Here is a 26,863-nt window from a genome sequence, read left to right on the forward strand (position 1 = left end):
TCCCTGTCTTAAGGTGTCAAATCAGACTCTCCGCAACCCAAATTTGAATTTATTTACCTGAATTTGAATGTGCTAACCTCAACTTGAATTTAACTACCTGAACACCAGAACATGAATTTTTATATGTTTACCTGCACTTGAGTTAAAGAAAGCAAATTTGAAGTTATTTCCTTAACTCGAATTGCTGACGCTTGTGTGGTAATAAAAATTCAGGTCTTGAAAATTCAAATGCTAAGATTTGGGTTGAGAAAATTCAGGTTTAGAAAAAAATAGTCAGGATACTCAGAAAGAGCAAACGAGTGCAGATGTAATTGAGCACAATCCTAGTCGATCACAAGACAGATCACCACTCAATTAAGAGGGTGCATATTTAGCTCAATAGTGACATGTTTTATTCATTATAAACACATATGTAACTTGATAGGGACATGTTTATTATTATCCTATATAAAATATGTTCAGACTAAGTTCTGCTATTTGGGTAATGAAATTCAAGTGAAATCTGTATTTGGTGAGTCTGTTTTTGACAACATAGATTTCCATCCTAAGGTCTATATGCACAGGGAAGATGATAATTCCTGTCTTTCCTGTACAGCTTCTTATATGCTTACACTTGAGGAACACAGAATATCTCCTTTCTTATATAATTTATAAGCAGACATACTGAGCTCTTCTTCCTTCTACAGCCCTATAAATGTCTTTAATCACTCACCACTGGCCACACCATCATTAGCAGACATTAACAGAGGTGATAAATTTTACATTATTAGAGCTCTGTGACCCAACGGCAGACAGTAGGTCACTAAATGACATCATGGGTAAAGACAAGGTGCTCTCAAACCATATGCACAAGTCAAGGCACAAAGTTACACAAATCCCAGTAAAAACACGGCTAAAACCTTCACAAATTGTATGGCTGAGGGAGGGAACAGCCTCTTTCATCTTCCAGGAATGTTCAGTCACTAGATATTATTTTCCCTAGATCAGGTTTCTTTTCTTTTTCTTAACTGAAATATCTACCTACTAATCTTTCAGCTTTTCAGCCAACTAGCTGTTCTCGTTCTACTTGCACCAGCTTATTGTTGTAAAAACACTCCCCTTTACGTGTTTGGCTCAAGGATGGGGTAGCAAATTAAACTAGACACGAAAGCCTAATTTAATCTGAGCTGAAAGACCTTGCCCAGATGCCTGGTGTAAACGCACCATTAGTGAACCTTTACCTCCAAATGACATTGAAGGTCTGCTGAATGAAATTTAGCTATAAAAGCAATGCATTCAGAGTGATGCCTGCTTAGGCAGTATGACATACTGTAAGATACCGTGATTCATGCACATAAGGTTAATACAGACTATTCACATGCAATGATTAGCTCATTCGAGTTACTGCTAGATAACGTCACCATTCATAAAATGTGACATTCGCATATGGCTCCTGTACTTTTAATGTTGCTCTGACAGCTTTCAGTGCACAAATGCATAGAAACCATATTAGCTGAATAATTAAAATAATCCACTGTGTGGCTCGGCTCAAATCCCATACTTGCATATCACACATTCATGCAGGTTTTAAATCTAGTACAAGGTGCAGGTGTGTTTTACACGCAAGACGAATTAGGAATAATTTGCATACACACAGCTTCTGTTCATGTTAAATGATTGCCAACAATGCACTTGACAAACTACCATTCTTTTACAACATCGAATGGTTAAATGAAAAACATATCAGGGTTTGAAAAGCACTCATTACAGCTGTGTGCAAAAAAGCATGAAGATGGATATACGCTATAATTCTAAGTAATATATGCACTGTAATCTATTAGGCTGGTAGTATCTGAAATAAGCGGTCTCTGTTTTATATAGCGTACTTCTGACATGATGTAGTAGATTGCATTCATTTTACCGTAAGTCATGGGATACTCCTCTGGAAGAAAATGTGACAACCAAATGTACATCTCGCCATTGTGTCACTGAACATCGCCGACCTGACCAGTACCCAGAAGACCTGCTGAGATGACCTGAAGTAAACTCAAGCTGCGGCCATAACAGCACCTTACAGTGGTGGAGCATAATATTCATAATATTATGAAGGAGTTGAGTACAGAATCACATGGACTAAGGCTGCCAATAATGCCGGCTTTGAAAGAACAAGCGATTAACCTTCATCTATTTATTTATAACTTGTAAAGTAGTCTGCACAAGCCCCCCCCCAGAAGGTCTTTAGATGTCCCACAGTTAGTACTTCATCCAAGTACTATACAACTTCACTGGGGGTGGGGGGACTGTGCCACTGTACATTACTAGCTGCATGGCAGGCCACGTTGCATATATTAAAAAATGTTAATACAAAGATTTACTTATGTAAATTTGACGTACCGGACTTAGGTGAAAAAAAATCACGCATCATCTACGGGAAAAACAAAGCATGAAAGTACATTAATACCCGTGCTTGCAACAAATGCCCAGGCTAGGTTACGTTAGGCTACACTGAATGGGGAAGGGATTGAGATGTAAATTTTGATTTATGCACAGAATTGAAGAACGGTGTATTTGCGTAAATTGAAGAGAGTCTGTCAACAAATACTAATTCAATGGAAACCACTGGGTCCATTGCCAACATGTATTAAATTGGCAAGTAAAAGGGTACATGCTATTTTCCTTTATTGAAAGAATAGAAAATAAAATTCAAGCCTATTCATCTGGGGAAAAAGAGAACACCTGGATTTCCAGTGCAGCCGTGACTGGTCTTGTAGTCTCAGGATACCCTCAGTGTTTGGCACGACCGGGCAGCTTGATGTGCCAACAACATTAATGGACTATTAATTAAAAACCATTAACGGAAGACTCTAAAATGAAGCTTTACAACATACAGGTTTCTCAGTGCCTGGAGTCTGGAGTTTGGATCGAACAGTAATAAGCCATAAAAAAAATTCATCAAACACACTGAATACACCAGTTAGCAAGTTTGGTAAATAACTAGTAAGCTTGTGATGTGTTGCATGTGTTAAATGTAAAATCATGTCATTGACATTTACAAACCCAGTTAAATAAAAAATTAATGGGAACGTTGATATGTTTGGTATGTCAGATGTAAAATATTCACCACGGATCAATATATTCGACTTGTATCCGACTTCATCCATTTAAAAAAAACAACACAAAAGTAGTTTGATGACTCCGTTTTATATTTACAAGGCTCATTATAAAAAAAGTCTAGAGAATTCATGAATGACAAACAAAACAAGGACTCCGAGGCAGTAGAGGGCAGCACTTCTGAGAGCGAGACCGGACGTAAATCAGGACTGAGCAGGGGGAGGCTCTGTGGGGGTCTCACTGACAGCGGCGGCAGCTGCGGGGGCAGCGACAGGTTCGGCGACCCGCGGTAGAGCTTTGGCTATTCTTATGGGCAGGAAGACATTGGAAGCGGAGTGCTCACTGAGGTACTCTCCCCCCTTCTCCTCATAGTCCTGCCGGGTGATCCAGCCTGAGCCCCCTAAGGGATTCTGCTGGGTCCATTCACGCGCTCCGCACCAGGCGTCCAGGCTGGGGTTGGACGCCATATTCACCTGCGTAACAAACAAAAGCCTTAAGGAAACAGAAGGCTTGAAATCCAGGTTCTCACAGCACCAGTGTCAGGCTGCTGTGTCTGTGACTCCGGCTTCACACACCTGAAAGTGGGACTGGAAGGGCCTCATCGCTAGCAGCTCCCTCTCCACCCGCTCCTTCATGCCAGGATACAGCATGTTCCCTCCGGTGAGGAAAACATTGCGCACTAGCGCCTCCTGCTGTTCTAAACTGTACCTACAGTCATATAACACATGAACAGCTGACCATAAGCTCGTGATAAAGTTCCACAAATGAGGATCGAAAATGTCCCAGCCAGGGAAGACATGCTTACCTCTCCAAGACAAACTGCAGAGTCTCCATGAGGCCCATCTGCTCGTCCCCGATCAGCGACGGCTGAAAGACGACCTCGGGGACACGCAGCCTCTCCGTGCCGACGAACAGCTGGTGGTATTCTGCCATGTTGAAGGTGGGCTAGGGAGCGGACAGAGTCACACAGCAATCAGCAACAGCACAGGGGCACCACAGCAAACGGAATATTACAAAATCTTTAAGCCTCGTTTCAGGTAAATGGCATGTAATTCCACAGCGAACGTTTTCATAAGGTTCCACAGGACCTGTCACCCAGGAAATTCTATATACGCGGTGAGAGGTGTGTTACCTGCACTGTGCTAGCTGGCTTCTCTCCCTCTGTGTTTTCTTCGCTGAAATCTGGGTCCATTTCGGCACTGTTTTCAGCCTCGTCGAGGGGCTGCTCCAGCTCAGAGTTCTGGTAAAAGAGGGATGGTCCTTCACAAAGATCTGTGTTTGCTTCCAGACATCCCTCATCCAGGAATCAACACCTTCCACAGCAGCCTACAGTTCAGACTAGGTAATCCATCTGAAGCTAAGCAGGTTTGGGCCTGGCCAGTATGTGGATGGGAGACCAACTATGAAAGCTGGGTTGCTGCTGGAAGAGGTGTTGGACCACATCCTGTGGTCAGTGTGGATCCCAGTGCTGCAGTGATGGGGACACTGTGCTGTACAAATGCTGCCGTCCTTCAGATGAGATATAATACTGAGGTCCTGACTCTCTTAAGAGTATCTTTCGAAAGAGTAGGGGAGGTACCCCAATGCACCCTGTGGCCCTATCAGATGGGGCCTCCTAATCATCCCCTGTATCTAACTGGTGAATTCTCTCCTGCCCCTTCACCACCTTAGCTACAGTATGATGAGTATACTGGTGCAGAATGGCTGCTGTCACATTATCCAGGTGGGGGCTACACAGTGGTGGAGGTTGAAGTGACCCACCACCCCCCCCCCACTCACGCTGTAAAGGACTTTGGGTGTCTTGAAAAGCATCATATAAATGTAACATTCATTCATTTACTCGCCCAGATCACCAGCAGACGACCCCGACACCAAGCCTACCTCGCTCTGCAGAATCCGCAGCTTGCCATGCTCCACAGCCAGGTTCAGCTTGCAGATGTAGGACTGCAGCTCCTCTGCAGAGTCCATGTTCAGCTCCATGAGGCTCCTGTGGAACTGCTCAAGGAGCCCATCTTCCATGAGTTCCTAGGGATACAGAAGAGAGCCTAAAATCACGGTCATATCAGGCCCCTGCTTTAGCTGCTCCTCACTTCTGAATTAGAGCCATTGGCTGCACGCAGAAAACGAGACTGGACAGGCATTTTACTAATCCAAGAGAAAACTGCAAGCGTCACAGCAGCACAGAAGTATATCTCGGCCATAAGAAACACAGTATAAACAGATAAAAGCTGCAATAAGTCCCCACCCCCAGTTGGGGTTACAGTGTGGGGCGCAGAGCTGGATGGGGATCGGTGTCATTGATTTTGGAAGAACTGGGTCCCCAGTGCTGTCACTCTGACTTCACGTGCCCCAGATGTTACTGGACTGCTGGTGCTCATGCAAAAATATACAGTAACAGTTTATGGTTTGGAAGCTGAAGTCAGGAATGAGATTCGCCCTCAGGTAGTGCTCGAGGAAACAGCCCTAGACATTTACACCTTACCTGAAGATACAGCAGTGCCATTAAAATTGTTTTCCAAAAAACATGTAAAATAAGTGACCTTCCTAAACAAGATTCGAATTCTTCTGGAATTATTCGCAGTCTTGCTCAGTCCATACAAGGGTATGTAAATAAATGTTCTGAGTAGAGTGCAGTAGAAAGAGTGAAGCAGAAAATGTGTCATGAAATGCAGTTCACTGCGTGGCGTCACATTAAACTGAATGTGTCCCCTGCACTGGACACTTGGCCTTGCCTGCACTGCCAGCAATTTGTCCAACTTCTCCTGGTCCTGCTGCAGCTTCTCCTCACGCCGGCGGGCATTGATCTCCTGCAGTCGGCGCAGTTGCTGCACTCGCCTTTCCTGACGCTCCTCTGCACTCAGGGTGCCGCTGAGCAGCTTGGCGGAGAAGGGCAGCTGCATGCGATGGACCTCATGCTCGTAGAACTCCACGCTGCGCCACTTCTCCAGCTCTGCAGGCCACAGAAGAGGCCCAGCATGTGCCAATACAGCCACACTGAATAGACAGGGAGCCCGTGTGCGCACCCTGGTGGACACATTAATACTGACAGTGCAGAAGGTATCAGGAAAATAACTGTTTTACTTAGGCCTCCATTCCCCGGTTTATTTTTTTCATCTCTTTGTTCTGTGACATACTAACCATGCTGGTAGTCAAGGGCGACATAGCTGTGCTCATGCAGAAGTTCCTCCATTCGGCCAACGGTCACAGCTGCTGCATGCGCGGGATATTTTAGCTGCAGGAGGCGCTGCAGGTACGAGGCTGCGTGGCTGCCGCCAATGTTCACGCGCTTGCAGTTTCCTGCATCAAGTCTGAATATACGGCAGAAGAAAAAGCATTGTTAAAAATGATTTTCTGAAAAAGTAGAATGCATCCTAGTACAAAAAAGCCTATTTAAAAGTTATTATTCACCCCAATGCATAATTTTTTCTTTCTCTCAATATTTTATCAACATCCTGGAGGGCTCAGTGGACAGCACTGGTTTGTCACACCTACAGGGCAGAGGGATTGAATCCTTCCTCCATGTTTGCATGTTCTCCTCGAGTCACGCTGGATTCTTCTCGATGTCCAAACACATCTTAGGCTAACAGGCATAGCCCTCAGATAGTGCTCAAGGAAACAGCCCATCAGGCATCTTTAAATTTACTGTATAGCATGTGTATGTGCACCGTGATGGTCTGGCATCCTGCCTTACACCCTATGTCACCCAAGATAGATAACTAAAGTTATTAGGTGTCATACCTGCCGTTGATTACAGGCAAGATGTGAGAACAGTGGTAACCAGAGGAGATGACCACTCCTGTATTTGACGAAGTCAGGCCACGCAGGTTATTATTGTAGTAGAAGCTGAACAGACTGTCGACACCATAAGAAACCTCTGGCACCCCGTAACATTCAAAGAGTAACTCTGACATCATTTGCCGGCAGTAGAGCGGGTTGCAGGGCGCCTCTGTAAGTACGACTGGATGTTCCACTCTCCCCTGCATATGCGGAGAAAATCTATTAGCACTTGTATGCACAAATTAACGACCGTGTGCGAAATAAACATCACAAAATATAAATAATTTTCCCTTCATTCAATCATGGCTGATGCAGTTAAACCGACACCCTAAAGAATATTTAAAAAGGAGTAAGTTAATTTAGAAGCAATAAATACAGGCATCTGACTTGCACAGGAATGCTCATACTCGACTACAGGTTTTATAGAACTTACAAATAGATCCAATAATAGGTCTAATAATAAAGCATAGCACACCTAAAGGTCTTTACACGTACTTAATTGTACTACTGATTTACAGTGGCCAGAATCGAACTTACCGAGGTACCAATTCCCAGGTGCATAAAAATATAGTCAAACATAAGCTCCTGGATTTCGAAGTTAACAACAACATTTCGATCGAACTGACTCTTCAAAAGCCAACGCAGCGGCTCGAGGTTGGAGATGTCGTTACCGATCTGAGTCTCACTCCGGGCTGCCCCACGGCTTCTTGCAGCGACGGACTTAAATTGCAGCCGCGGCGCGGAGAGGGAGTCCCCCGGGCAAGCCCAGCCGGCTCTTGTTTGGAAGGAGCCGTTGTCGATAACTATAGGAACTGGACATGGGTGTAAGCATTCTGAAGTTATTTCGTAAATTTGGTCGGCTACTGATCTATAATCTTTAAAAGTGAACACTTTACTCATAGCGGGAGGCTTCGCCATCATTTTGAATGCGTGTAACTTCAAAATAAGTCCGTAGAAATAAAGACGTAGGAACAATTTGTTCCGACATACACGACCCAAATACTCTTTCAGTTCCTCCAGCTCCAATAGAGCCGCTACCATCGTTACATCCTGCCACTTGTATTTTTTTCAGCTTATCATTCAAATTGACCGTAATATTTTTGGTCGTTGGAACATTTTCTCCAAATATTCTCTATTTTTATATTACTGTAACACGTGTTATAAATATTTCATATCATCCATTCAATAGCTAGATAGAGTGTACAAATGTGCATGATGTGTTCAGTGTCATGACTGCTAGCTGGGGACATGGCAGGCACAGTGACAGGAGTCAGTGTTGTCGTGTGATGGCAGCTCAGCCGCAGCACGTCTTTGAGCCGAGAGCTGTGGAGAAAATGTGTGGGGTTGTTAATGATGATCTTCAGATTTGTCAGCAAGAGTTTTTTGACTACTTCAGTGACCTCAGCCGTAAAAATGAGATACTCCTCCTCTGAGTCTTCCAGTTCTGCTTCCTCCAAGGATGGGGTGCCAGTGGAACTCAGGAGGTCCTAAAAACGTTCCTTCCACCGCCTGACTATATTCCAGGGCTCCAGAGTGCGACCAATTTGGGATCATATGTGACCAAAAATCTGTCCAGTATTGCTATTTTTTTTCCTTGGTCGTACTGGTGAGCCACAACGCGAGCGGCAAGAGTATTGGGGGGTCGTTGGAGTCTTTATAAAGGTGCACATTGTGCTTGAGACATGCTTGCATTACACGAGCATGCAGAATGAAGTGGCTTTTGGTGATTATGAACATGCGACACGAACCTACTTTTCCTGAAGTTTAAAAAGTACATTCGGAACGAAGTTACGCATACTTTACTACAGACATTAAGTCTCACTTGCTGAAGATGCTCTTTCGGCATGATGCCGAATAGACGTCATCAGCGTGCGACGTAAGTTAAAAAAAACGTCGTGATGGAGGAGTGAACGAACGCGCGGTGAAATTACTACACGTGACTCCTTTTCTTCCCAACGATTATGTACAAAATAATATATACCCCACGTACTTATTTAGTTAGTTATTTTAACAAAAAACTTTTTGGGTACGTCGCAGATTTGGCTATTTATGTCATGTTAACTTGAGTATAATGCACGTTTTTTCCATCCACTTTCAGTTTTATAAATTGATAAAAGGTATGCAAGATGATGCATTGTATTCTTCTTATTGTTTTTTAGCCTTTGTACCTTGCTTTACATTGAGTAAATCTTTATAGTGGCGTGTAGTATTATCTTATATTTGTCTTTTCTGTTGTAGATTCCTTGGCATACCACCAGCGTTTTTTCAGAGTGCTGGAGATACTTTAGAAAATGCAGCCCTTCACGTCAGCCCAGCTTTTCAACATTCCGATTATGACTACATTTACTTCAGGCTGGAGCAAATGCAGAACTGCCTGATCAGATGCTTTCAAAATATTGAGTCAAGAAGGGTCATTCCATGTCAAATCATCCACACTTTCGGATCTCATTGTCACGGATTTTAACGAAACTTGGCATGCTGATTTGGTCACATGAGTAACTAGTGAAACTGAAATTGCGCGTCTTGGCTGAATATTGAGGGAGATTTAAGCGAAAGTTTTAACTTTCTTTTTCTTCGGGGGAGGGGCGGGACTATAACTTTGACTGGCTATATTTACCTTAATGTAAGCTTCAAAGAAAGGTATTACTGTATTTAATGCGGGTACTTCGCAAAATACATAAATAAAACGCCAAATAAACAATCAAAACGATCATGTCATTTAAAAATATTTATTTCAAATCTGCATTTACATGCATAAATATATCCTTTATGCATAGTTCGACTTAGCTTGCACGCATCCCCTTTGAAACAGATAAATCAAAAATAAAAGCGAGCAATCACCTGCTATATGCTTTACATCTTAGAATTAGCCACTCATTTAGCCACGTATATAATTTGCAAATGTTAAAGAAATGCTTCCAACAATGTAAAGTGGAAACGCTTCTGCCTTGAAATTGTCTGCTGTCTTAAATTACGGGACGTTCAGTGAAAATGAGAAAATAATTGCGGTACGTGACAGAAGGGTGCCGAATATGCGCAAACTCAAAGAAGAAACTGTTTTTAGTTGTATGCTCAAAAAAAAAAAAACGGAACCAGAGGCTATAACGCATATAATATACAAAATCAAGTGCACTAGTCGGTTCTCCCATTTACACAGGCTCAGTGGTTATAAAACGCCTACGTTTAACTGATAGAAATGAATTTAGCCGGAGTTAAATATTCATTATTGGTTTGACATTCAAAATATAAACTCATTATGCACTTCAACCATTTCAGTGGATGATGTCAAATCAACTGTACATGCAGCAGGGAGAAATGATGTGCTTCATGTGTCACAAGGCTTGTAAATTTTTTCTTACAATTAAAAATGACATATTCGTGCAGGCCTACATAAACCCCGCACCATTTATACATATATAAGCTTATAGCATGTACTTGTACGTCCCTCTTCAAAAGGTATCTGTGATGTATTAACTATACAGGGGGGGGGAACAGGAAGCCGAGTTTAGTAGCAATAGCAGAAGCAAGATTTAATCACAAAAATCATTTCAGTTCTGTTTGCGGAGACGGTACATCTTGAATTGAGTTTGAACAGAGGTAATCTTGTCATTTTTTTACTAATCATATGAATTGTGGATTATTTACAAAAATAAACCACGACAATAAATAGTTTGTAGTTTATATCTTGTAATTTAAACTTGACATTGAGCTATAAAAACTAGACAACTTGATATCCATTGTCCAATTCATTCAAATTAACATTTGTGGTTTATTTGTGCAATTGAATTTTGCATTTAATCATCAAAATGGTAAAGTTCACGTATATTAAATTTCATCTTGCACTTGTTTCTGGTTAACCATTTGTTTAGTCTTGTAGTAACTAACTAAATAATTTGGCTCCTTGTTTGTTATGTATTACTGTCACACTTGTATATGGTTTTGGTAAAGGTGTCTGCTAAATAAATACATGTAAATATAATCTATAATTGACGTTTTGACAAAAGTATGCAGATAGTTTTACATTTACAGCGTCTGTAGTTTCTCTCGGAATTTCCCCATATTGTCACAAGACAAAGAATGAAACACGATTAATTGCAAAATTCCTTATGGTCAATTCTTCTGCTTCCCCGTGAAAAGGAGGCAGTACCATTTTTTTGTTGGTCTTAAGATTTCGTCAGTGTTGGTACTGCTGACACTGCCCATACAAAGTTTTAAATTAAAAACTTAAAAATTTCAGGAAGTGAAACCAAATGTACATCAAACGGTAGGTTTCGTATTTCTGGTCTTAAACGTAAGCTGTCGGCGAATTCCCTGTAAATACCCTTTCTTGTACTGCATTGTCTCGTAATGCAGTTTCAAAAATATGCTGTTTTACAGGTGAATTTGCTGACCATGTTGCCCTCTCTGGTTGTGCTGCTAACGCTGATGCCTCAAGCTTTTGCTATCAATCCCGGCATTAAAGCTAGTCTCTCGGACAAGGGACTTAAATACGGTGAGTAAAGCAAGACCACACGCATTCACACTTGTTTTGAAGCCATATTTTTTTTGTAAGAATAACGCGACATTTGCAGAAATTGTCCGTAAGGAGCGCTCCAACTCTTGTCCCATGTAAAGAGAATATATTTGTTGATTTGATTGTGTAGTAGGCCATCAGCTGAATAGTTTTAAGTACCCGTGGAAAGGGAACATCTCTGATTTGTGTGATTTTATTTTTTAGGGTCCCATGTGGGCGCCAGCTGGTTGCAGGAGAAGACTGGCCAAATGCTCATCCCAGATGTTGAAGGGGACATTGATATTAAAATTGGCTCTGTACACTATTGGCTAACCAGGTTCGTACGCAAATACACTTTTTAGATATCTTGTAAAAGTGAATGAATTTATATAGCACTTTTCAACACACCCAAAGCACTTTATTGAACCTATGGGGAGCCACTTCAACCACCACCACTGTGTAGCCCCAGCTTGATCATGCGACGGCAGCCATTTTGCACCAGTACACTCTCCACACAGTAGCTAAGGCAGTGAAGGGGCAGGAGAGAATTCACCAGTTAGATATAGGGGATGATTAGGAGACCAGATTTTAAAGGGCCGCAGTGGGTCATTTTAGCCAGGACTTTGGGGTACCACTTCTATTTTTTTGAAAGATGCCCAGGGACCTTTTATGACCTCAGAGAGTCAGGACCTCGGTTTTACGTGGTGGTGAGAACAAATGAAGGTTTCCTCCAAAGCCCCACATTCCCACTCTTTTAGTACGCAGACTGTCTGGTTTGTTTCTGCTGTTGACCAAACTAAAGTCTCGAATAGACCTCAGATATTCATTAGAAAACTAAATCTCCTAGTTTACACACAAAATATGTGTCAGTCCTTCATTTCTTGTCAAAATCCAGTCATCACAAATAGATTTTATCCATCAACCATCTTTCTGTGGCCCCAACTTCCTAAATGGAGAAGAAATTAAAACTTTCTGTTCTACCTAAAACTGACTTTTTAATATTTTATACTTTTGCAGTATGAAGGTAAGTCGGATCGACCTCCCAGAGCCTACAGTGACTTTTACGGAGAACGTAGGCATCAAAGTTGGCATGGAGAACCTCGACATCGCAGTGCATGGGAACTGGAAAACAAAGTTCTCCTTTATGTGAGTCATTGTACCCACTAGACTTTTTGTGACACACAAGGTCACAATCTTAGGTGGCTGTAAATGATAAATGCAACCTGGTTCCCTCATGTTCCCTGTATTTCCCTGCAGAAAAGACGGCGGCACATTTGACTTGGCTGTATTTAATGTGGGCTTGTCCACTGTAATTCAGCTCGGCAGTGATGGGCAAGGCCATCTGAGTGTAGCCAGTGCTCAGTGCGACTCCAGTATTAAGGGAATAGATGTTTCCTTCCATGGTGGAGGCAGGTATGAGATCCAAGACATACTGCATAGTTCCTGAATGATCTGAAAGGATGCTCGACTGGCAATCCTATCAAAGCAGTTTGTATCACATTTATAGTGGTCATGTGTATAACAGAAATTGCTGTCATTATGTTCATATAAAAATTTTTCATGTTATTTACGTTTAACCTTTAAAAACACATTTCATTTTTAAATAGAGAAGTAAAACAAATTATATAGAGGAAGAATATTCTAATAATATCTGAAAAAGTGAAATGAAACGAAAACCCCGAGTGCCTTGTGAAGTCGTCTTACTACAAGTTGTTAGGAAAGTTGCATTTAAAAAAATATTTTAATGCTTCTGTTACACAGGTATTGAATCCATATAGCTACAATCAGAAATAAGTAATCAGATAGTATTTCACTTAGTAATATCCTTGGAAGGTCAATCTAATGTAGGGGTGGATCAATCGATCTGATGTTTCCTTTATTATACACTTACACATATGCTGCACTTAGGCCTCAAGAGCTTTGTGCTCAATTTTATGACGTTTATGAGCTTTGAAACATGTTTGACAGTGGGACTTTAACACTGGAATTTGTTGTGCAGTATCGTTGTACCACTTAGCAAACCTATTAACTCTCAATGATGTTATATTTTCCCTCAGTGTTATCTTCCAGCCATTTGTACAGTTTTTCAAATCCAAAATACTGAATCAGATTCAAGAAGAGGTGAACATCTTTCATTTTCATTCTATTGTGTGTGTTAACTGTATTACATTATGTCATTATGTACATTCTTTCCATTTCCAGATTTGCCCAGGGATTGAAAAGTATGTTAATGACTTGGAGAGTCAGCTGGAAAAAATGCAGGGTACGACTGGCAATGAAACACAAAAAGTCTGCATTCTGTGTGTCTCTCACATCGCGTGTGCGACCTTGTAATGTTTATCATTGTGCACCAGTATCTTTCCAGGTGAACAAAGACCTCAGCATAGAGCTTCCTCTGGTTTTCCCACCAATTATTCAGGGCTCCGACTTGGAGGTGGATCTTAAGGTATCTCTCTCACTTTTAAACGTGAACTGTAATGAAACCCTTGGTTAAAAAAAAATATGTCAAAGGTAGTACTTTGCTTGCGAATTTGTATGTTTAGATAGATGCAATATTTAAAACAGAAATTGGAGTTTTTTACATTGTTTTTTACTTGGAAAGTATCACCAGTATTGTTGTTCTGTTTTCATTTTTAACTATTTAGTAGTATTAAGTGAGTTTACCTGACATCAGGAATATGGCTAAGAGAAAAAATAGCTACAGGAATTCAACTAGCTCCTCATGATACTGTTTTGAAAAACAAGTATTTTAAACATTATATTTAAGGATAATTCATAAATGAATGCAATGGTAACTATACACCCTATTAACCTCAAACTTTCCATCCAGGGCGTGTTTTATGGTGCCAGAAATCACACAGAACCCCCTTTTGTTGCTGGAACCTTCCAGCTGGACCAGCAGTCTGACCTCATGCTAACTGTTGGCCTGTCTGAGTTCACCATCAACTCTGCCGCCTTCGCTTACTATTCCGCAGGGCTCCTACAAGCCTTGATCACCGACGACATGGTACGCGCACAGAAACCCAATAGAAAAGATACTTGTCATTGTCTTGTTTGTTTTACCAGTATCCCACATAACAGTAAAACTGGATTTTGAGCGTGAAGCATGATGTGTGTGCGCAGTTTAGTGCCAGCACGCCCTTGACCGCCATATTTTACCAATTCAGATACCCAAGGCTTCGCCATTCCGCCTTAACACCACAAGTTTTGGCGGCTTGATACCTCAGGTGGGTACAGATACAGCCAATCATATGTCAGTGGTGGTGCTGCATCCTGCACCAGTCATTAATACCAGCCAAACTTTGATACATTGTATTTTTTGTATATTTGTTAGAGTTGTCCTTTATAGTTAGTGCACTGAGTATTGGCTCTGCTGTACTACTGCTATCGAACTGAATTGGGTACCAGCTACATAAGAAAATTGAAATGACCCGTATCCTGTCTAGCTTCCCAAGCTGTTCCCGAACATGCTGATGGTGCTCCATGCCTATGCCAGCCAGACTCCCACCGTCTCCTTCCAGCCAGATACGACGACGTTAAATGTCTTTTGGTCTTCCAAGTTCTATGGAATCCGATCTAACTCCACCTATATTCCATTCTTCCGCTTGGATATGGTAAGTTTTCTGAACTACAATCATACCCTGCTGAAAAAATTAGTCCAGGGAAGAAAATGAATACAGTCAACCAAATGTCTATATTCTGACCACGGAGGCAATCAAGAAGCTGACAAACTCTAAATCAGCTCCTAGTGCCTTTGGTACATGGAGCCAAATAGAGGAATTTCCCCCACTGAAGCCATCAATGTAAATTTTCTAGTGTAATCTGGAATCCGACATTATTAACTTATTTGCAAAAGTGAATTACATGTTTAACACTCCACAAATTGCTGATTTTAATCTTATTGTAAAATACGATACAAGATCATTAAAAAATGGATATAATAAAACAGGCACAATTACATCCATCTGATGGAAGGATGTTAAGTTTCATAGCAAAAGGATGTACTGCTTAGCCACACATATGCACTCTGGCTCCTCTACACAGCAATGGCTGTTCCTTGCTGGTTCCCATCATCACTTCCTTTCATGGCTGTTTTGTACTGAAACTCTGCACATGCTTTAACTCCCAGAATGCAACCTTCAGCAGCAAGTTCTTCGTATCGGATGAGAAGCTATCGGGATCCACAGCATTAGACAAGTGAGTGTTAGTTAATATTCCTTAAGATATTTCTTTTTGATGTTTCGCCATCATGCAGGTGACCGTTTATTGTCTATGCACAGCCTCACGTTGACTGTGGGAGCCACTGAAATTGGGACATTTCAGGTAAAAAAAAAAAAATTCATCTGTGTTTGTAATGATTTAGTTTTTAAAAGATGCTCATTAACGCATCATATGGTTAGATAAGCAGGACACTTCCACACAGCCACATACAGCTTACTTGGTTGTGCCATTTTTTGACACCTAAGCAGAGTTTATTTCTATCTACCATTTCTCTGCATTTCCCCACATTCTCCTTTTACTCAAGATTGAAAACGTCGATTAATTCTAGTTCACTAACATTTTGTATCCACACTGCCAGAGTTAATGTCATATTACATTACATGTAGTAGTTTAGCTCTAATTAGGTCCGTCCTAACAGACCGAGTCACTACAGAAGCTACTGGAGCTTGGGATCAAGAGCTACCTGCTACCCATGCTGAACAGTAAGTCTGTCCATGGCTTAGCAGGGAAAGTTGATACGAGTTTACAAACCACCCAGAAAATTCACATCTTGCCGTACCACTGCTATATCCAGGCTTCCTTCCCCCTTTCATCCTTACCAGAGAAACTGAAAGACGGCATTCCCTTACCAACCGTGCACAACGTCCAGTGGGTCAATTCCATGCTAAAAGTCAACAAGGTAAACAAGTCCTTGGCAGCAAATATGACAGCATTCTGAGAACTACTTTATACCAGCACATGGGATTTTTTTTTTTTTTAATTGATAGTATTCTAAACTTGCTTTAATGCCTCTCCCCCTCCTTTTGTCCCCCCCCCCTCCCCAACAGGGATTTGTGGAAATTGCCACAGATACAAAAATTTCCCTGCAAGAAGCCAAAAGTTAAGAGCTCTTTTACAATTTACAACCAGCTAATTCTGTTACCGTTTATACGATTTTGTAAAAGCAACTGCTGCTTAACTGTAACTGCACTTACCACAAGCACCGCAGAAGGCCACTAGTGGTGAAATGAAGAGTCAGCACTAACAAATTTAACAAACTTTAATCATTTAATAAAAAAAAAAAAATTCTACAAAAACAAAACAAACATTTAAAATTAAATACAACAATGGGCTCAAAACCACCAAAGGACAATGCCATCTACTTTCCTCTCCCAGCATGATTGTACAAATGCTAGCCAGTCATGACCCTGATTAGAATATAGCTTAAATTGTAACCTTACTCCACACATACGAGCCTCTAAGCAGTGTCACCCTCAGGCCTACGTTGTCTTGGGGGTTTCATGGAATGTTCTAGCACCCAAGGGTGGGAAAGCACTTTCAAGATGGGCAGCCTGTGTAGGGGATCATGTTTCAGCAGCTTCCCAATAAGGTCTCTGCTGCCAGTGCTGACAAAATCAGGGTAGCTGAATTCCACCTGTTAAGGAACCCGGAGAAGTGGGAGGAGTTAGTATCAAACTGCAAAGGGGGAACTCGTGATGTTCCGCTAAAAATCGGTATCAGTGCCAGCAATAGCGTGCTATAATTGGCCATTTTCAGTACTGAATTCTCACTCTAGATATCTTGCGGTAGGTCTCTTCATGGCTCTTTGTTTCAAATGGGGGCTTTCCAACAAGAAACTCATAGATGAGGACTCCTAAACTCCACAAGTCCACCTTCTCGTCATGAGTTCGTCCCTCGATCATTTCCGGAGGGAGGTAATCTAAGGTTCCACAAAGGGTTGATCTCCTAATGTGTACAGAAGGGAGAGAGAACTTTTGGTGATGCACACTAATCAAAAGCATCATGCATGTCCACAGTATATATATATATATATATATATATATATATATATATATATATATAAAAAAACTTTAAAAACCTACCTAGAAGATGGGGTGTGTACAGACCAGCCAAAGTCAGCTATTTTAAGCTCACCATTAGCACCCAACAGGAGGTTTTCTGGCTTAATATCTCTATGGATAACATTTTTAGAATGACAGTAGTGAAGAGCATCAGCAAGCTCTGCAATGTACTGTGGGAAAAAGTTTAGGATTAAAAAAGGTAGAGACAAATGAGGCAACCCGAAAGGGAAAGACCATCTCACCGTAGCACTCTTCTGTTCATCGAAGCGACCACAGCGCTGCAGCTCACCGTAAAGCTCACCCTTGGGAGCAAATTCCAAGATGAGGTACACGCGGGAGGAGTCGTGAAAATAGCCATACAAGCGCAAGATATTGGGGTGCCTGCAAAGGGTTCAGGGCTTTCAGAAAACAACAAACATGTCTAGTATACACTAGTGGCCAAAACACTGGAAATACAATTTTTAGATTGCAGAACTTTCAGCTGTTGCTCCAGTTACTAATTTAAATTGGCCAATGTATCATACAGATGCTCTGACTTAGGATGGGGTCACATTCCAGTGAACCCATAGTAAGCTGAAAATATTGCAAGTCAAATATGAATTCATAAGACACACTTAGGCATTTAGTAGATATATTGGGCTTGTCAAAAATTTGTAAAAGAAAGGAAAGAAAAAAAAAAAAAAAAAAAGTTTGGTGACTTGACTGTGCATTGCTATCAATCCATCGTAAAAGTTGAAATACTCCAAGTTAAACATTGTAAAACGAGGAACATCTGTATTTGTAAAATACATCGCATGATTAAGTTGCATAAAGTTGTGCAATCTCTAAACTTGAAGCGTTTCCACAATCTTGGCCACTAGTGTAAGCAAATAAGGCACAATTAAATCAGTGTACCTGAGGTGAGACTGGATCTCGACTTCTCTCCTGAGCTGGTGCTCCACACCAGCTTTCTCCAACTGCTTTTTAAAGAGCACCTTCAGAGCCAGAATAAACTTGGACTCTCGCTCCCTGGCCAGGTAGACGTTTCCAAACTTTCCCTTTCCCAGTGGGCGACCAACATCAAAGTTCTCAAGGGTCCATCGCTTTCTGATTAAGCAAAAACAGTTTTACATCTACAGTAACATCAAGCCGTAGTATATGAAGGTAGAATCAAAGCCTGGGATTTTTGGATTTCAGCTGCCATTCATTGCGAGTCACGTTGGAAGTCGGTTTATGTGCGACAAGTAGATCTAGAGTAGGAGTCACCAACTTAAGTACATCTCTGGTACAAGACTGATTAAAATACCAAAGTACACAGCACTGGCATTCACACTGGTTTATAAGTATTAATTGCTCCCTGGGTAAGTGGAAACTGTGTTAGTCAAACAGTTGAAGTGGAACCAACTGCAACATGCCCTTCTACTGTAGGAGAACTGCTGCTAAAACCTAGAGGGAAACTGACAAAATATAAAATAAAAATGCATACTACTATGTATAGGTTTTTTACTCCAACTTACTTTATGTCAGTGGACTCCACTGCTCCATATTTACCTGTGAAGATGAAGCAAAATTAAGGTAAAACTCAAATACCAGAAAAATTAAGTTTTGTATACAAGAACACTGGTTGGTCATTACAAAATTGGTCACTTTTTTGTTAGACCACAAAATACCAGGGTTACTGCTTACTTCTCTCCTTCAATGGACCTGCTGCTTCAGCAGACTCCATTTTACTGGTGACATGTGTACTTGCAGGATGGGTTTGGGGCTGGAAACACTGGGTGTTCTGGTCCAACTGGGCTTTTGAGTTTGTGTGATGAGACTGATTCACTGGCCTTTGAAGTCTCTGAGGTGCGCTAAGCGTAACAAGAACCTGCTGAGAACACTCGGGGACAGGCCGCTGAGGGTTTTGGACGACTGGGACTCTTTTAGGCGCGTGATTAAGCTGAGGATGGGGAGACACAAGCCAAGCAATAAGATGGTTACCTTGGAATTTTCCACTATATGTAAAACATGAGTTAATGCCCATGTTCAGGGAACTGCCCAGTACAAATGCACAAGTATCATATAAAGTCATACATCACAGACAATGACAAACAAGTTGTATTAAATGTAGATTTAAAAAATTACCTTCCCATGTTCAGTTTTTTGCACCATCTTGGCTGGAACAGTAGCCATGACCCTAAAAGAATTTACTTGCAAACACTTATCCGAATAATGAATAGATAGCAATTATTGTAGTTTGCTTTTAAAAGCAACACTGTCAAACTTTTTAGTGTGCATGTATGTCTTCTGTTGACCGAAGTGTAGATTTTATTTTCCCCCGTAACAAAACAAAGACTTTAATTACATTGGGGACTTATGCTTCTACAGGCTCCATACATTCGCATGAAAATGTAAGAACAGTATAGGATTTAAAGACAGATACCCTAAGCATTCAATATCCTCCGCTATTTTTAACATTTTAAGCATACTGCAACCAACTTGCTGCCAATCAAGTTTAAGCGTTGCCTACAATGCTTTCATGGAATACTAGCTAGATTACGTTATATTTCTGACAAGTCACCCTAAAAAAACAGACGCTAATTGTACGAAACCCATCAAATGTAGATGTATCGATTTAACTTACATTCAAATGGCTGCAAACAATACTAACTTTTTAAGCCGCTGCTCTCCAAAGGCCCGGTTGTTTAAACCTTCCCTCTTGAACGCAGCATGGCTCCCTTTAAACACGTCACGGCTTTCTGGTTGGCTAACTAGCTCCTGATCATTTACTATTGGCTAGGATGACGCATCCCGTTACATGGCTATCCCATAATGCACCGCAAGAGGAAGCTCATGAACCCGGGTTCAAGAAGCGAACATAAACAGGTTGTCCAAGTAATTTCTAACGGCAGGATGCATTCCTTTATAAATTAATACGGGAAGAAGACAGGTTGCTGCTTATTTTCTTTGGAATATACTACGTAGAATAGAGTTACAACAGCAAATATAATATTGTAAGGTTTCTTATCGGTAAAGTATAAATCCATCTTCCAAATGAAGGGCGGCCAGGCTTTCTGCTAAACTTTGTCACACTAAGAAATGGGAACAAACTGGAACACGGGCTGGAAGAAAAGGGGGTCTTCGGCCCTTCTCATAATGCAAGTAAAATTAGAAAAGCTTTAGGTGCATTATCAGTCATGGTGACATTACGCTTGAGAGGCATCTGGCTGCAGAAGGGCCTGACAGCGCGTGTCCTCTGTCAGGCCCCTTCCACTCTCAAGCCCCTACGTCATTTCCGTTCGAACGACAAATCTTCTTGTCGCGAGCTATAAGAATCCATCTTGTCGTGCGGATAATTCTGAAGTCGTGGAATGTATGACTTAACTATTTAAAAATTAATTATCACATCGAAATACGCCTGTGTTGAACTCATCGCCTTAGTACAGGCAACTCATGTTTACCTTAAAAAAGTCCTAAGAGTAGTGCTCGGTCACATAAAAAAGTCAGCCAAAGACAAAGTAAACTTTATAGTCATCTCAGCTACTGTATATACAAATATATAGAGAGGCAAGACGACGTGACTCCGACGTGACTTACCGTTATCAGGAGTGGCAAGATGGACTTCATAACTGAATATTACACTGAAGAAGAGAAAGATACCATTGTCTATCCCTTTTTTTTTCAATTTTCAAATGTTTCAAAGACATGCATTTGTTTTTAGAAAACACAGCCGACAAGAGCTTAATCGTGTTTTGTGGTTTAGCGTAGTAGGTTCACTGTACAGTACATTGTTATTGTCACAACCGATCGTTCAGACCTCGTGGACCACGCCCACTTCATTTATCTCGTGTGAATCCCGCTTGTTACCAGCTTTCCTGTTTGATCTTGTTTGTCTTGTGTATTTCAGTGTGTTCTATTTCATTCTCCAGATCTGTCGTTGTTGTTGCTACGTGCCTTGTTCCCTGTGATTCCCTTTTTACCCTGATTAAACCCCGTTTATTCGCATTCACGGCTCCCTTCGCCTGCTTCTCCGCACCCGATGTCAGTTATTTTTTATATTAGTCATATATATGCATCTGTTTTTAGTGAAAAATCCTTAATCACTGATTGCAGTTGTCATGCCCGGCCCGCTCCTCCTGTGTGCCACGCCCCCTGATTACCCACGTGTTTTCTCCCGATTGTACCCAGCTGTGTCTAGTTAATTTGATCAGTCCTGTGTATTTCAGTCCGTGCCTTGCCTGAGTCCATTGTCTGTCATTGTGGTTATTACCTTGTGAGCGTATTCGTGCGATGTTCCCTAGTCCTCGTCAGTTTAATAAATCCCCGTTTGCCCTGATCTTGCCGGCTCGCCTGCCTCTTTGCTCGTCGCCCCGTCCTTGCGCCTCACCCGCACCGCACGCGCGTGACAGCAGTACTGTAAATTATTGTATATTTTCAAAGATCTGTTATTTGTATATAGTATTTGTTGTCATTTCATAAAGTAGTTCATATATTTAAGTGTTTTATACTGTATTCTGTTGACATCCTGTTTGGTTTGAAAAATAAACCTTTTGCTGTTTTGTGAGGATTTTTTTATTATTATTAAAAACAACATAGTTTCTATATAACTAGAATAGTAGTTTTTCTTGTAGAAATTTAATTCTCATCGGCTCCTTAGAAAAAAATTTACATAGTAAAAATATTGTATTATGGCCAGTACCAAAGCACAACTTTTTACTGGCAATCGTTTATTTAAATTAGGCAATTACGCAACTGTTTCAACTTCACATTATATTATTGTCTTCACAATATAATTAAAAATATTTTTATTTGTTTTTTTATTAAAAAATGACTTCGTCATATGTTTACATAATATTGAGGTATGTATTAATATGTGATATATAGTGTAATACACGGTAAGAAAGTTCTAATTAGCTATTTAGGCACACTACACTCTAAATCTATGTTGGAACACTGGACTCTAGACATCGTTATTAAAATGATGTTATTACTTGGGCACATATCTTGGGTAAAACAAATACGTTTTGTCAATAACCAATAACGCACAAAACATGTTTATTAGATTATGACTTAAAAGTTTCCGTATAAACATTGAAATGCTGACATTATTAAAGTACAATATTTGACGGAATAAATATGGCACAAGAAAATAATGATTTAAGTACATATTAGCTATAGTCTGATGTCTCACAATAATAACACATACAGTAGCACTACATTTATTTACACACACATATGTACAACTATATTGTTCAGGTTTGAGACGGATTCCCTCGTTTAAACAGAAATTACGTATTGGGGTTTGTCAAGACGGATTTGTCCACAGGACGGATTGTTTGTTTGTCTCTTGGAAAAAATAATCTCTCTCCAAATCTGCTGAAATATAAAGCAACAACACACAACAGCGTGTTCATGGAGGCAGCCATGTTTGAATGGGAGATCGTCACCTCGGAATTTCCGGATAATCTGTCGTTTTAACGGAAATGACGTAGGGGCTTGAGAGTGGAAGGGGCTTGACAGGGGACACGCGCTGTCAGGCCCCTTCTGCAGCCAGACACTCGTGTTACGCTTACGCTTGACCTGCGGGGCCTAACAAGGGAGGGGGTCGCTGACTCTGCCAAATTGCAACATAAGGTAAGATAAAAGGGAAAGGGTGTGGGTATTAATGCCAGCAATTTAAAAAAAATAGTTGTATCACGAGAGTGGAAAGATACCAACAAGAACAGTAGACGCCCTAAACGGGGTATAAAAGCTAGACACACAACAGAGAGCTGAGCTTCCTTCGGTATGTACTGTTTGTGCATCTGAGCATGGCTATCGGATCGATCTGTACAACAAATAAAGAGAACGGACTTACAACCATCCTTCGCCTCACGTACGCATCTTTTCCTCATCAACGGACTCTGTGGAGTCGAACTCCAACACAAACCGCTTATCGATTATTATTATCGATTATTCCAAACAGCTTAATGATATCGGGGCGTCCGGAGCCTATCCCGGAAGCAATAGGCACGAGGCAGGGAACAACCCAGGATGGGGGGCCAGCCCGTCGCAGGGCACACTCACACACCATTCACAATTTAGCAACTCCAATTAGCCTCAGCATGTTTTTGGACTGTGAGGGGAAATCGGATTACCCGGAGGAAACCCCACGACGACATGGGGAGAACATGCAAACTCCACACACATGTAACCAAGGCGGTCCCAGAGGTGTGAGGCAACAGTGCTAACCACTGTACCACCATGCCGCCCCATAAAGTATAAATCCATTTATGAACATATACTTCTATTAAAGAAAAGAAAATCAATGAATAAATATGACCTATATGGATGTATGTATTTATGTATATAGTAGTTGACAATAAAATAACATTTTATTGCTCTTTCGTGACATTACTACAGGATTTTTACCTGTCTTGCGTGTGCCGTTGTAGTTCCTGTAATTTCTGTCATGTCGACCTATATCTTACATTGCCTGCAAGTGACTGAGTCAAAGAGTTTACTCGAGTTAATTGCATCGTTATAACGTAGATATATAATCTCAATAATGCATAAAACCACACTGAAATTGGAAGGAACGTATACGTGTAAGATTCAAAATTCAACATAGGAAAATGCATTTCTCATATATTCACTTTTTTATTTCATATTCTAAGTTTAACATACATTACACTTTGGGGAAAATTCAAATTCTGTCTATTGCCGAGATGTATTTACCTGTCGTCTTACCCATATTTAAATACATGCAGGTCTATAGGACAGACAGGCACGTCGTAGTTATCACAGACTGAAGGTTAAAGTGGTATGGATTAAACCACGGTGTTTCAGGCTGAAGATCCTCACGTGTTTCTGCTATTTTGACTGGAACATATGGTATAATTTTATCATCTGTGGTAAGTCTTTCTGATTGGTGTCCGTATATTAGGACAAGTCAGAACACAATAGTTTATGATTCCCCTTTGATCAGGTCCTTTCTGAAGCACTGTTGTGTGGGAGGGTATCTTGGTGTTTTCATTACATCACTTGGCCTTTTTTTCACGGGTCATCTTGATCATGGTTTCAGGAGAGCGGTAGAGGAAGATGAGTTTGGAAAAGAGCTGCTCTTCCAGCTCCATCTCTCCAGTCTCGCGCACCACAAAAATATCAGTGCACAGTTTCAGAACACGGTCCACACAGGGCAGCTCCTCGAACATTATGGACCGTGAGATTCCATTGAAGAACTCCCGCACAAACTTGCCGATAACCAGCACTACTGACATGTACAGTCCCACAATCCTGAGCAGAAGGGGAAAGATGTCGTCCCAGGGTAAGAAGAGATTGCCCAATGGAGACAGAAAACACGTGTGTGTGTGTGTGTGTGTGTGTGTGCATAGTACGAATTGTGAGACAACATTATGCTTTTTATTGTCTTAATGGTAAAGTACATAAAAATACTGATTCCTAATATTAGTTTCACGATAATAAAAGGCAGAGAGCTGACGTGTCCTTACCCATATCCGGCCAGAAACCCCAGACTGGGGGGACTCACTTTGTCATTGAAGATTACTATCTCGATGTTACTGCAGCTGGTCTGTGGCTGGTTTGCTTGGCACTCTTGTATAACCCACCACTGGGGTTCTAAGCTGTTGTTTGGTTGCTGAAGCTTGACAGATAGGGGGCGGAAGAGGGCCGTTGTCTGCAGGAGTTCTGGATTATCCAGATTCTCTGTATTCAGTTTTAAAGGCAGGAAAGGCGTGATTAAAACCCACAAAAATGTGAGTGATTATTATTTACTAACCTATCACAGGAATACCAGCCTAGATCGTCGTTTTAGAAGGATGGATAATGAAAAAGAGCATATAGTAGCATATGAAACACATTCAAATAAAATAAATGGATACACAAGCAGTCTTGCAAGATACGCCTTCAGTATAAATACAATGTCAGTGTCACAGCACAACAGATTGCATATAAAAAGCTATGTGCAGTTAGGCTGCTTTATTGTGAGGAGAAATGAGGGACACATATTAATCCTAATATACTTTTTACCAGTTTCTAGCCGGTGGGCCACCTTGGCTTCTGGCCCGGAGGCACCCCTGATGTATTTGGGCAGCAGTGATTGGATGATCCTAAGTGGATGCATCATAGTGAGATACAATCCCCAAAGAGGTCCACATCACTTTCCCGACGAGTAGCGAATAAGAATGCTGGACATACAAAATGGAAATACGTGTGTTTTTATACTGGTCGTTCTCTCGCGCATGCTAAAGAACAAAGGCTGTACTCACACAGACTGAGAGCGGAGCCCTCTGAGAACCTGCACAATTTCATCTATCATTTGCTTGTCTTGATACTTTACAGTTCGCTCCCCTGCTGTTACTGCATTCATTGCAATAGAGGCGTTCCTGGTGGGTTACGCACATGGACATTTACGGAAGAGGATTAGGGGCTGTTAGCCTGCAATGAAAAACATCAAAGAACCAAGCCACTTCTCCTGTATAGGTTTTTCATAATGTTAATGTTACATAACATGTTACATTAAGGTCATTCCATGTCAAATCGCCACACTTTCGCACCTCATCGTCACGGATTTTAAGTAAACTCTGCATGCTGATTTGGTCACATGAGTAATATTTTAATCAGTTATTACACAGTAATTATTCATATAGAGCTGGACAATAGCTTTAAAACAATATGAGGACCATTTCTGTGTAAGGTTGCTTAAATCTCCCTTAATATTGATCCAAGACACGCCCAATTTCACTTTCATGAGTTACTCATGTGATCAAATCAGCATGCAGAGTTTCGTTAAAATCCGGAATGGAATGACCAATTAGTTTTATGCTGTTACCTAAAAAACCCTAAATTTCTCAGGACCTGCATCGATTTCTTTGGTGCTGTTAAGCACGTGAATGAATCTCTCATCTCTTCTTATACAACATAAGCAGGCATTATTAAGTTTGTCCTTGGAAGATGAAAACCAACGAATGAGGTTCCTGACCAATTCTTGTTGCGGATATTTGTCTTCTGTGTTTGGGTGTGGGGGTGCGATGCTTGTGGCCCGTGTGCACCTGAGGAGGGACCAGCGCAGCGTGATGTACACATGGGAGGACTGGCTGAGCTCCGTAATCATGGCCTGGCGACTCGCTGGACTGATGCCCCACACCAGACTGGCATCACTTTTTATTTTTGCCACAACAATGTCCTCAGCAACGTACTTCACGATGAACTGCATGGCAGCCTGACACCAAGGAGATGTTTGATTAGTGAACAGCCCCGCACTGTAACGGGAACTAACCAAAATATGGAATGAGTCATAATACAAAATATAAAAATACATTTAGATATATGTCAGTGCCATATTGATACAGTGTATCAATGGATGTTATCAAAAATGAGTTCTTCTTACAGGATGTGTGGCATATTGGTTGGTTAGCTTATGGTAGGCTGACTGGGAGAAGGGTACCAGGTTCTGTTCCTGGGCACTCATGGTAAACAGTGG

General features: G+C 41.2%; 4 protein-coding genes across 8 annotated transcripts in view; 1 reads left to right on the top strand and 3 right to left on the bottom strand.

The window, feature by feature from the left end:
• Positions 1 to 3,161: 3,161 nt before the first annotated feature.
• On the bottom strand, positions 3,162 to 7,824 carry actr5 (actin related protein 5). Its single transcript, XM_049018119.1, has 9 exons — positions 7,405 to 7,824; positions 6,829 to 7,067; positions 6,229 to 6,398; positions 5,823 to 6,040; positions 4,972 to 5,115; positions 4,223 to 4,330; positions 3,896 to 4,035; positions 3,666 to 3,798; positions 3,162 to 3,563 (listed from the first exon to the last, which is right to left on the bottom strand). Exons 1-9 carry the CDS (start codon positions 7,786 to 7,788, stop codon positions 3,294 to 3,296), a joined length of 1,806 nt encoding a protein of 601 aa, XP_048874076.1. The 5' UTR covers positions 7,789 to 7,824; the 3' UTR covers positions 3,162 to 3,293.
• Positions 7,825 to 10,330: 2,506 nt separating this feature from the next.
• bpifcl (BPI fold containing family C, like) lies at positions 10,331 to 16,712 on the top strand. Of its 2 annotated transcripts, none has more exons than XM_049017693.1 (16): positions 10,331 to 10,464; positions 11,245 to 11,359; positions 11,585 to 11,696; positions 12,377 to 12,505; positions 12,617 to 12,772; positions 13,417 to 13,480; positions 13,562 to 13,622; positions 13,714 to 13,805; positions 14,190 to 14,366; positions 14,527 to 14,586; positions 14,806 to 14,973; positions 15,489 to 15,556; positions 15,640 to 15,682; positions 15,999 to 16,062; positions 16,183 to 16,259; positions 16,408 to 16,712. In XM_049017693.1, exons 2-16 carry the CDS (start codon positions 11,260 to 11,262, stop codon positions 16,462 to 16,464), a joined length of 1,428 nt encoding a protein of 475 aa, XP_048873650.1. In that variant the 5' UTR covers positions 10,331 to 10,464; positions 11,245 to 11,259; the 3' UTR covers positions 16,465 to 16,712. The 2 variants fall into 2 exon arrangements, with proteins under 2 accessions (XP_048873650.1, XP_048873651.1); XM_049017694.1 differs by lacking the exon at positions 10,331 to 10,464 and adding an exon at positions 11,007 to 11,131.
• LOC125745152 (aurora kinase C-like) lies at positions 16,602 to 20,148 on the bottom strand. Its single transcript, XM_049017696.1, has 9 exons — positions 20,054 to 20,148; positions 19,528 to 19,579; positions 19,087 to 19,342; positions 18,918 to 18,951; positions 18,316 to 18,507; positions 17,664 to 17,802; positions 17,443 to 17,591; positions 17,131 to 17,305; positions 16,602 to 16,994 (listed from the first exon to the last, which is right to left on the bottom strand). The coding sequence occupies exons 2-9, from the start codon at positions 19,573 to 19,575 to the stop codon at positions 16,818 to 16,820; spliced, it is 1,170 nt and encodes a 389-aa protein (XP_048873653.1). The 5' UTR covers positions 19,576 to 19,579; positions 20,054 to 20,148; the 3' UTR covers positions 16,602 to 16,817.
• A 3,849-nt stretch (positions 20,149 to 23,997) lies between these two features.
• si:dkey-11f4.7 (piezo-type mechanosensitive ion channel component 2) overlaps positions 23,998 to 26,863 on the bottom strand; it is a 33,333-nt gene continuing 30,467 nt past the window's right edge. For 2 of the 4 annotated variants that reach the window (XM_049017691.1, XM_049017690.1), the window contains exons 50-55: positions 26,771 to 26,863; positions 26,433 to 26,602; positions 25,650 to 25,766; positions 25,411 to 25,490; positions 24,873 to 25,086; positions 23,998 to 24,657 (exon numbers count right to left, since the gene is read on the bottom strand). In XM_049017691.1, the coding sequence (XP_048873648.1) occupies positions 24,402 to 24,657; positions 24,873 to 25,086; positions 25,411 to 25,490; positions 25,650 to 25,766; positions 26,433 to 26,602; positions 26,771 to 26,863 (930 nt within the window). In that variant the 3' untranslated portion in view covers positions 23,998 to 24,401. Of the gene's footprint in view, positions 24,658 to 24,872; positions 25,087 to 25,410; positions 25,491 to 25,649; positions 25,767 to 26,362; positions 26,603 to 26,770 lie in introns of those variants that run through there. The other 2 variants (XM_049017692.1, XR_007398585.1) reach the window with 2 other exon arrangements.

This window comes from Brienomyrus brachyistius, chromosome 6 (assembly GCF_023856365.1).
Source record: "Brienomyrus brachyistius isolate T26 chromosome 6, BBRACH_0.4, whole genome shotgun sequence".
NCBI lineage: Eukaryota > Metazoa > Chordata > Actinopteri > Osteoglossiformes > Mormyridae > Brienomyrus > Brienomyrus brachyistius.

Coding starts and splice junctions, on each gene's coding strand:
- LOC125745152 (XM_049017696.1), bottom strand. CDS start 19,575: ATGGCTACTGTTCCAGCCAAGATGGTGCAAAAAACTGAACATGGGAAG. Junction 18,952..19,086: donor AGGTCCATTGAAGGAGAGAA/GTAAGCAGTAAC, acceptor TCATCTTCACAG/GTAAATATGGAGCAGTGGAG. Junction 17,803..18,315: donor GAGATCCAGTCTCACCTCAG/GTACACTGATTT, acceptor AACCCTTTGCAG/GCACCCCAATATCTTGCGCT.
- actr5 (XM_049018119.1), bottom strand. CDS start 7,788: ATGATGGCGAAGCCTCCCGCTATGAGTAAAGTGTTCACTTTTAAAGAT. Junction 6,041..6,228: donor CGCCCTTGACTACCAGCATG/GTTAGTATGTCA, acceptor TGTGGCCTGCAG/AGCTGGAGAAGTGGCGCAGC. Junction 3,564..3,665: donor CCTTCCAGTCCCACTTTCAG/GTGTGTGAAGCC, acceptor TTTGTTACGCAG/GTGAATATGGCGTCCAACCC.
- bpifcl (XM_049017693.1), top strand. CDS start 11,260: ATGTTGCCCTCTCTGGTTGTGCTGCTAACGCTGATGCCTCAAGCTTTT. Junction 11,697..12,376: donor GTACACTATTGGCTAACCAG/GTTCGTACGCAA, acceptor ATACTTTTGCAG/TATGAAGGTAAGTCGGATCG. Junction 15,683..15,998: donor CTGAAATTGGGACATTTCAG/GTAAAAAAAAAA, acceptor CCGTCCTAACAG/ACCGAGTCACTACAGAAGCT.